Source organism: Plasmodium reichenowi, chromosome 2 (genome assembly GCF_001601855.1).
Source record: "Plasmodium reichenowi strain SY57 chromosome 2, whole genome shotgun sequence".
Lineage (NCBI taxonomy): Eukaryota > Apicomplexa > Aconoidasida > Haemosporida > Plasmodiidae > Plasmodium > Plasmodium reichenowi.
The window spans coordinates 1-11,615 of NC_033647.1; the positions used below are offsets into that span (position 1 = coordinate 1).

General features: G+C 15.7%; 3 protein-coding genes across 3 annotated transcripts; 1 reads left to right on the forward strand and 2 right to left on the reverse strand.

Annotated features, from left to right (window-relative positions):
* Positions 1-29: 29 nt before the first annotated feature.
* Positions 30-458, forward strand: PRSY57_0200500 (exported protein (hyp10); the record flags this gene model as incomplete). Its single annotated transcript, XM_020114383.1, has 1 exon — positions 30-458. A coding segment is annotated over one exon (429 nt), but the record flags the coding sequence as incomplete, so codon positions are not given.
* Positions 459-4,185: 3,727 nt separating this feature from the next.
* Positions 4,186-5,107, reverse strand: PRSY57_0200600 (exported protein (hyp9); the record flags this gene model as incomplete). The annotated part of the gene is made up of 2 exons (XM_012905443.2): positions 4,186-4,812; positions 4,997-5,107. The coding sequence occupies 2 exons, from the start codon at positions 5,105-5,107 to the stop codon at positions 4,186-4,188; spliced, it is 738 nt and encodes a 245-aa protein (XP_012760897.1).
* A 2,843-nt stretch (positions 5,108-7,950) lies between these two features.
* PRSY57_0200700 (exported protein (PHISTb)) lies at positions 7,951-9,490 on the reverse strand (the record flags this gene model as incomplete). Its single annotated transcript, XM_012905444.2, has 2 exons — positions 7,951-9,198; positions 9,287-9,490. 2 exons carry the CDS (start codon positions 9,488-9,490, stop codon positions 7,951-7,953), a joined length of 1,452 nt encoding a protein of 483 aa, XP_012760898.2.
* Positions 9,491-11,615: the final 2,125 nt, after the last annotated feature.

Genomic DNA, 11,615 nt, shown 5'->3' on the forward strand with positions numbered 1-11,615 from the left:
ATATGTTTGTTATTTTCTTTATTATATAGTTCTGCCTTGAACAAATAACTCATAATAAAAGTAATAATTTTAATATTATAAATGGAACACATAGGAGATTACTAGCCGAACCACACAAAACACATTTATTGAAAAACCATTCAGGAGAAAATTCATTGACACAACCAATAGTTAATAAATTAGGAGAAAATAATACAAAATGTCGTAAAAAATCACCTTCATGTACATCAAATGATGATATTTATCAAGAACATGATAGTAAAATGAAACAAATAATATGTAAAAATGAGAAGAATATTAAATCTTGGTTTCAAAAATTTCATAAGAAATCACCTCGTAATAAACTAAAAACAATCATGAAAATTTTTTTAATATTCCTTTTTTGGGAGCTTGCTTTAATTTATTATTTCTTTCGTTATATATATAAAAAAATTAAAAAACATTTCCATACAGATTAATCCTATATATCAGATAAAAATATAGATGGCATTAATGAAAATTAAAAAAAAAAAAAAAAAGAGGAATTATATCATATTATATTATATAATATTAAGTCAAGTAATAATACATATATCCTCTCCCACTATATTTTATACAATATTCTTAATATATATATATATATATATATATCTTATACAACAAATGAGAAGAAAAGTGTCCATATAATATTCATTTTGTATATTTAGCGACAATTAAAAATAATTATATATATATAGTAGTGAAATATTTATAACATTATTTATATCACTTTATATAACATTTTAATTTCCAATTTTCTTTATGTTTTAGTTTTATTAAATTATCATACATTTAAACGGAAACAAAATTTTTTGAGTAAATTCTATTGATAAAAAGATATAAGTTATTTACATTTTTGTTAACTTTAGTGTATATATTTATATATAACTATATCTGTTTTTGTGAAGGAATCAAATTATATTACTGTAAAATATACAATATATTTTTCTTATATAATAAATCATTAATTTTTTTAAATGCAAATGAAATTAATAATTTTTTTTTTTTTTTTTCATTACTCTATTTTTCTTTCTTTTTTATTTTTTTTTTTATAACTGCATTATAATTCTAATAATTTTTATAAATTAATATTTATATATGTATGCATAAACAAAATTAAATTAATTAAAAATATAAGAATCAATTACGAATAAATATAACATATCATAATGATATATATATATATATATATATAGAACAAATCAAATGAGTTAAGGAGAATGTATAATTTAAGTGTATTCATTTAATATATACTTTATTTGTCTTCATAAAGTTTTATATAAATTATTAATACATTTTATGATCAATATGCTTTATAAAATATATATTTTAATCAAGAATATATATACATATTATCATAAAATTTAATTAATAATTTTTCACCCATTACGTTTAGATCACAATTAATTATAACCTTCTAATTAATCTAACATTCAATAATTTATACATAAATTTAAAATATATTGAATTTCTTTTTTTAAATCATATACATTTATATATATATATATATATATAAGATATTTTATTCGCTCTTATTATATTATTATTTGATTAAATCTTCTATATAGTATTACGCTTAAATACATGTAAAATTTTCTTCAAATAAATAAAATAATATTTTATTATATAAATTTTAAATTTAATAAATTTTATAATATTATATATGTTCATATAAAAATTAGAACGAAATACATATCCCTAAGTACATAATAAACAAACTTATTCATGAAATAGATATGTAATATATATTTCATTCAGCTATCAGAATAGATACACATTTCACATAAAATTATATAAATATATATTCTTTTTTTAAAAAATAGTATTTTGTTTAGAAATAAAAATACTTCATGTTAAAATATATCCTTTTAATTATATTAAAATATTATATAATATATAAATAGTATAATATTTGAAAAGAAAAATAAAATTTATATTACATATATATATATATATATTCTCTTATTATGAAGTAATAATCATATTTTTAAACAATTCATACAAAATGTCTATAATAATAAATAAAAAAATATAAAATATTTATAAAGAATATTTTTTGATATCTTAATTTTTGTGAAAATCATAACAAATTAATATTTGAACATTATAAAAAAAGGATTTATCCTTTTGAAAAAATAAATTTCATGTTTTTCCTACGAGATTCTATACCCTTATATGCTGAATTACAAAATAACACAAGTGATTACATAAATAGAACAACAACATCTACATATATAACAAAAATACACAGTGTAATATATGAAAATATTTCCATAATATATTTTATTGGTTTGTTAATTTTCTTCTTTTTTTTTTATTATTGTCTTCGTCAATTCAATTAAAATTAAATAACTTCATTCATTTACACTAACTAATTTATGCGTTACATATATTTTAAATAAATGATGTAAAGCAGATGTTCTCATAACAACATTAACTCTATTCATCCTGTCACATGTAGGAATTAAACATATATAAATTAATTTACATTCATTTTTCTATGTCATCAAATAAATCTCCTTTTTTTTTTTTTTTTTTTTTTATAACATTATTAAAGCTCAATATTAATTTATTGAAAAATAATAATAAAAAATTTCATACCCCTATTATATTCTTATAATAATCTGGTAAATCTCATACCTGAGAAACAGTCTATATAATTTTCCTCATATTTGATATTATTAAAAATTCTATAAAAAAGGAAACAAACGAATTAGAACAAACTTATATATATAATTCTTAATATATATATATATAATTATGTATATTATATTTTTACATTTCTGTAATTTATTCGATTAAAAACTAATAAGGAGAAACTATCATAAATTCTATTAAGGAAATGAACATGGTAAACTCATTTTTTCATGTATAATTTCATGGTACTTTTGATATTATCATAATCTATCGATTTTCAATTTTATATTCCAAATTAACAATGTTTATTATATAATTATTAATACAAGTTTTTATTAAAACATTATAATTATAAAATTTATATTAAAAGGTTTATTTTATTCAAAAATAAAAACAAAATAATAATAATAAAAAGTAAATAAATAAATAAAAAAATAATATAAAATATACAAAAAAAAAATAACATAAATACAACATATAATATAAATAAATTAATTATTAAAATATAAATAATATTTCAAAATAAGATCAAAAATATGTGTAGAAATCTTTTCATCACTTTCTACTTAAAAATAAAAGAGAAAAAATAATACAAAAATATATATATATATATATATATATATATATATACATAATTAAAAAAAAATATATAATAATAATAATAAAACAACTAGATATATATTTTTTAAATTTTAATATACAAAAAAAATGTCTAATTTATATATTTAGTATAATTTTAAATTGATTTTTCCTTGTTTTATTATTTTTTATAATAAAAATAATTTAATTTTAAAATAAAGTCCAGAAAATAACTTTTTCCTTTTTTTCATATTTTTTTCTTTTTTCTTTCCTTTTTCTAATGGATGTACTTATTATATACATTATATTTTTGAATTCTTCATATGCCTTTCACATTATATATATACATATATATATATAATATTATATGCCCCATCTTTGTTTTTTCTGTAGTGATATTTCCATACTAAATAATAATATTATAAGCTATTTATATTAATAGAATTCAATATAATATAATTTATATATGTGATTTTTGTATTTACCAAAACCTCATGATTTATAACTAAAACAAAAAAATGTGCATACTATATTATTAGGTACATCATGGTATATTAATTGGTATAAACATATATATATATATATATATATATATATATTTATTTATTTATGTGTATAATAATATATATTAAAATATTATTATAAATTTTTCCTAAAATTTTGTAAACATTATATATTTATATTAATGTAAAACAAGGCACGTACATATATTTATATATACAATACTATAGTTTTCCATTCTATATTTTTTTCTTTAATTAATTCATTAAGTTCTTCTTATTTTTCTTTCTTGCGTTTCAAATAATAATGCTATATACAATGTGTTTTAATTATAACTATATATATATATATATATATATATATACAATCAAATAAATATTATTATTTTATTTAAATTTATCTTTCATTAATATATTTTTATTTCCATAGTATTAGAATCTATTAAAATATTTAAAATGGTAATTTTTTAAAAATCAATTTTTTAAAAAAATTAAAATATTTTCTTGCAGCCTTTGTACCCTTAACACACCATACGAAACCTCCAACAACAATGAGAGATAATATAATAGGAAAACCAGCTACTAATATAGTACCATATCCAACCAACTCTGCAATATATCTTATCCGAGGTTTTCCCCTTTTTTTTTTCTTCTTTTTTATACCTTTTTTATCATCTGTTTCATTGTCTGTTTCATCATTTGTTTCATCCTTTATTTCAACGATTTTTTCAACATTCTTTCCATTAAAATTATTCATAATAAAATCCCATTCATTTAGCAATTCCTTTTTACTTGTTGCATTTACATTAATCAAATCAGGTTTTAAATCAGTTATAAGTTTTATATATACTTCATTCATGTTTTCCCCAAAACATTCAGACTCCTTTCCAAACAATTCAACTTCAGGATGAATCCTCATTGCACATTCTTTTAATTTATCATTATCTATATTTAATTTTAATATATCATAATATTCTCCATCGTAATTTTTATTATATTCAGATAAGCTTCTCAGTTTTATTAAATTGAAAGAATCTTCTGTATGACTTTTTCCATATTTAATTTTACAATTAAAAACCTAAAAAAAAAAAAAAAAAAGGAAGTAAAATAAAATAAATAAAAAAAAAAAAAAAATTAAATAATAAGTAATAATTTTAAATAGATAAATCACATTATATTATATATTTTAATAATATATATGTATATATATATATATATATATATATATTCATTATAATTATAGAATATTTATTTGTTATTACATTGTTATAAAATATTAAAGATATTAAAAGGGAACTACTTAAAATCACTCTTATCCATAATAAACATATGTTCCAATTATGTTTAAAAAAGCAAGACTTTAAACTTCTCATATTTTCATTATCAAACCTTTTAAATGTACATTTGGAGTAAAAAAAATTTATACAATTACTTTATTTTAATTTTTTTAATCTATTGATTTTTTCTTATTATATTATTTTTCAAGCTCTTTGTTTATATCATAGCACATTTTCTTTTTATGTTTTTTTTCTTTTTTTATAATATATTAAAAATTATGATATTTTTAAAGTAAATATTAAAAAACATATGGGAAAATACTTTGGAAAATGAAAAAAAAAACACCAAATCCTTAAAAATAATATATTTATATTAAAATGATATTTAAATTAATAAATAATATGTATATATATATGTATATATATATATGTATATGTATATGTATATGTATTTTTTTTTTTTTTTTTTTTTTATTTAAATATATTAATTTTAGCATATATATGGTTATAGAAAAATTTATATAAATTATATATATTACACAAATTATATAAATATTATAACATATTTCTCATATTCATGTTATAATTTTAAATTTATTTTACTAAATTAGTTAATTTGTGTATGGAAATTACTTATATATCAGAGAATAACAAATAATAATATATTCATCATTTTATTGCTTCTTACATTTATCTCTATTTTATACTGCTATAATATTAAAATGTTATTTATTAATAATAATATATGAACGAATATATTATTTAAGCAAATATTCACAAAGTTTATATATAAAAATAAATATATATATTATAACATTATATATACAAATTATGAACATACATTATAATTCTATCATAAATTACTCAGGAGTATAATATTTATAATACCAAATACAATTATTCTAATAAATATATTTAGAATTAATATAATTATAATCCATATAGCTAATATTATTTTGTACTATATATACATAAATAAATTATTTTCGTACTTATTTATTAATTACCTTTCATATAGCTTTTTTTATATATTCAATAAAAATATGCGTACTATTATTATATTATTTACAGAATGACCACATTTTTTTTTTTTTTTTTATTTAAATGAAACATTTATAAATATGTAAAAAAAAATTTATATAAATAAAAAAGTATATTACTTTTTAATTTAACTATATATATAAAATATTTCTAATTAATTTATATCATAAAAATAATTATAATCACTTATAATTTTTTTATAAATATATATATATATATATATATATATATATAATTTTAAAATATAATATAAAAAAATATAATATTAATTTTATTTATAATACTGGACTCGAAATTTACTGTAATAAATAAATATTTACTTTTATAAATATTAAATATCATTACCAGAAGACACAGATCAAAATTTTTTTTATTTCATATATCTACATTATAAAAAGAAATTTTTTTTTTTTTCTCATATATATTATATATAATATGAATATATATTTAATATAAATGAGAAATATTAATACATATAAAATATTATATAATTAATAAATATATATATATATATATATTATTTTTCATATTACTATTGAATAGAAATAGGAATCGTCTTAATAAAAATGATTAAATACATGTGTAGTTAAGAAACATATATATATTCGAAATCATATATATATGTTCTTAAGTATTTAATAAAAATATTTATATATATATTATATATATATATATTTATTATTATGTATTTTTATATTAGTAAATGAATTCTCTATAAATTACAAAAAGTTATAAAATATAAAGTGTATAATCCTACGTACAATTTTTAAATAAATAACGTAATACATATATGCATTGTCATATTTTCTGTTATGTTAATCAATATTTTTTAATAATTTAAGTTATAACAAAAAAATCATTCAGTATTATATATATATATATATATATATATATAATATATATGTGAATGTTAATTAGTTGACGGTAAAACAATTTACTACGGTTTTTTTTAATAGTTAAATAAATTAATTATTATACGTAAATATAAATATATATACAATTTAATTAATATATTTACATTTTAATATAGTTTTAAATTCATTAATACACTACTATAAAAACAATTTATCAGAATATATCATTTTCATATAATTTACTCATTTTAAAAAGAAATTATATAATAAACAATTTCCAACTTTTAATTAATTCTTATACAAAACAAATCATAGTATAAATTGAAAATACATAAAAATATATAATACTAATTTAATAAAAATTTTAATTATATTATATTTTTTATAAATATATATATATAAAATAAAAAAATAAAAAAATTAAATTAAAAGAATAAATAAAATAAATAAATTTATTATAATATTCAATTATATATATTTTTTTTTTTTTTTTTTTGGTTATCTAATAAATAAACATTATATAATACAAAAATAATTATCAAATTATACACAAAAAAAAAAAAAATAAATAAAATAAATAAAGAAATAAATAAAGTATAAAAATTATATAAATTATAAATGTTTTCTTTTTCATTTTTAAACAATATACAAGGAATATTTAATTTAAAAATATTTGAAGTCATCCATAAATATAAAATATATATACAACATTATATTAACAAATTATTTTAAAAACATCTTGCCTTCCTTTTTTGTTATTATGGTACTTTTTTTTTTTTTTTCTCATTCAATTATAAAAACCTGATATTCATGTATTTTTTAATATAATATGCACATATGTATATATATATATATATATATATATATATATATATAATTGATATAATAAAAAAAAAAAAAAAAAAAAAAATCCATTACAAAAAATTAATTAAAAAAATTAAATAAATATGTTCCTATTAAATCATTTCACATTTTCGTTAATATTTTTTGTACAAGTTTTTTCTTTGTTTTCCTTTTTTCTCATACATAAATCCACATATATTCTTATGAATTAAATCTTACTTTTTTTTTTGGCTTATCTCTTATTTCTTGTACAAGTCTTCTTTTCCATTTATCATCAATTAATTTCTCAGATCTTCTCTCAACCTCTCTTTCAACATCTCTTTCGACTGCCCTTTCAATTGCTTCAATGAGTTCAGGGGTTAATATATATGGTTCTTCATAATGATAATTATATTCATATGATTGATCCTCATTTGCTCCTTCAACAATAACTTCCCCATTTTTGTCATATAGTTCTTCATCATAATCATCATAATCATCATAATCTTCATTATCTTCATATGCATCTTCCTCCTCTTTTTTATGGTCTTTGATTTTCTCTTGTTTTTTTTTTTCATTTTCTGCTTCATCATCATCATCATCATCATATTCTACTTCTAAATTTACTTTTTTAAGTGAATTCAATAAACGACTTCCTTTGTAAGTAACTAAATCTGTATTTTTTTCATAAAACTCTTGAGCCTTAAATTTTAAAGCATTTCCACCCTTTTCATGAATTTTTTTTCTTTCACGATGTAGAGCTTCAAACGGTTCCTTCAGATAAAGCAAACCATCTTTTTTTAAAGATTCAGCTTTTTTTCTCCATAACAATCTACAGGCCATTACAATAACCTTAAATTCATTTGCATCTAAATAAACATTATTTTTGTACCATTTATTAAAAAGCTTATTCAATGGATTTTCAACATATTTTTTAGCTACTACAAAAAATTCATTACATTGATCACACGTTGATTTTGCATAATTAAAAGGTGTTTTATATTTTTTTCTTAAATCAAGATAATTATTATTAAAATAAGTATTCACTGAATTAAATTTTCTTTTCTCATTATTCATTACATTATGCCAAATAGTATGTATTCTAAGCTCACTATTATTGTCATTATTTAATAATACAAGTTGCTTATTTATTTCAAGATCTAAATCATTTGTATATTCACTATTTCCTGATAACATATAATGACTTATTTCAAAGCGATAGCATGAATCATCCTTGAATAAATTGGCGAATAAATATGAATACTTATTAAATACACTTTTTTCATTTTTACATTCCCTTTTTAACAAATTCTTTGCTGTACTCATAAAATTTTCGCCTAAATATATTGATCTCCTTTCATAACGCTGACGAACTTCAGCAAGGGAAGGTTCTTTCCAACTTAAATTCCTTTTAAATGTATTCTTGAACTGTATATTAGTGGATATATTTCCCTCAAATGTTAATATATTCTACAATATACCATAAAGAATATATATATATTATTTTAAAAAATATAAATAAATAAAATAAAATATATTAAATAATTTTAAAACTTACCAATAGGATTATATATAATATCCCAACAATAGGAAATAGAAAATATCTACATTTTGATATATTTAAAGAAATTCCCTTTTGTTTTTCATCTTCTTCATATTTATTATCTGAACACATGGTCATTGGATTAACACAATTTATTATATTTTTATTATCTAATATATTTTGAGATAAACAATAATTATTCCTATAATAGTACTTCATATATGATTAATTAAGTTTTTTTTTTTTAATAATTAAATATTTATTTATTAGTATATCAAAAATATATAAATAATATATTATTATCTCATTTTTTTTTTTTTTCATTACACAATATAATATTATCTATATTATTCTTAAATAATAATAATATAGTTACTTTTAATATAGAAATAACAAAAAATACATAAAAATACTAATGGGTATACAAATCAAAAATATGTACATAAAAATATCTTATTAATTAATTAAAACTTTTATACTTTAAATATACATATAATAATATATATATATATATATATATTATATAGTAATTATATAAATTATAAATATTATTCCTATTTTAGGATTATTATTATTTCTTTTTAATGTATATATTATTTCTTTTCTCTAAAGGGGAAATAAGAAATATATGAAAAAATATAAAAAAGGTAAAAAACTTATTAATTACATTTATTATGATTAATATGAAGAATATTTTATCCCAATATTATTTCATTTAACATATAATTAATATATTAATTCTAACAACTATATATATTTATTGAACGGTGATGTTAATATAAATATAGGTAATAAGAAAATTTCTTATTTTAGTATTAAAATCCTAGAATATTTTATAATTTCAAGTGATACAAAAAATAAAGAATTATAAAAAAGTATTTACACTTGTAAAATAATAAATAATATAATTTTTATTAATTTAAAATTGTAAAAAAATATAATTTTATGTTATTTATAATTTTTTATTTTTCCTATCAATAATATATTTATTTAAAAAATATATATATATATATACACTTATTATTAATATATTCTATTATTTCCAATTTTATTTAATGAAATGATTTATTTTATATATTTATTTAATATTCTTTCATTTATACAATAATTACGTATACAATCTCAGTTATAATATTAGGTTACTAAAATTTGTTGTTCTTTCTAAAATTAGTTACTCCATAAAATGTATTAATGCAAATATTCTTTTTTACATATTATAATTAAAAAATTAATCTTAGAATATTTTATAATATAATAATTTTTATATAAAATTAAAAATATGATGAAGTCCTTTAGTTTTTTACTTTTTTCTCCTTCATATATAATTTTTATTAAAAAAAAAAAAAAACACTTTTAAACACAATAAATAAAATTAATATTTATTATTAATTATTTGGTCAAATATGAAATTTTTATTAATGGAATTTCCGTAAATCTAAAATAATTAAATATGAACATTTATTTTTTTTTAAAATATTATATATATATATATATACTACCTATAATTATGTTATATTAATATTTCTATGTCATTTTTATATTTAATATGCCATTTTATGAAATATATTCTATAACAAATGCTATAATAAAGGATTTTCCTAATAATAATAATTATTATTATTATTATTAAAATTTGATATATTTATAAATATATTAAAATAATAAATAATGATCTTAATTATATAATTATATTTTGTACCCATATTAATATGAAAATTTTATAATATATTTAATTTGTATTTTTTCAAAAACTGTTTATAATTATAAAAACAAATTATATTCTATAAGCTTATGGCATAATTATTTTTTATGTCTCATATATATATATATGTAATCATAAATTATTATTACACAAATATCTCATTATATATTACTTTGAAATTATTAAAGGAAATAAAACATTAAAATTTTTATAAAATATAATAAACGACAATATATTTTTACAGTACAGTATATACCTTTTTAGTAATATTATAAGCAAAAATGCATAAAATACAAAAATTATATTGATAACCTCTTAATCTTTATATATATAATCATGTCCATTATTATCTTAGAGGTCTAGAATATTTGAATAATTATATCTAATTTATTAAAATGTTTTTAAATAATAATTAATAAAAAAAAAAATAATAATAATAAAATAATTAATTAATTAAAAAAATTATCATTTCATTTTTTTTATATAAAATTATGAAGGTCAGAAATAAATATATTTATAGAAAAATTAAATACGTAAAAATGGGAATTTTTTTATATAAAAAGAAAAAAATACGTCATTTTAATTATAAACAAATTAAAAAATATTACAACATATATAATATAATATTTATATATTAAAAGA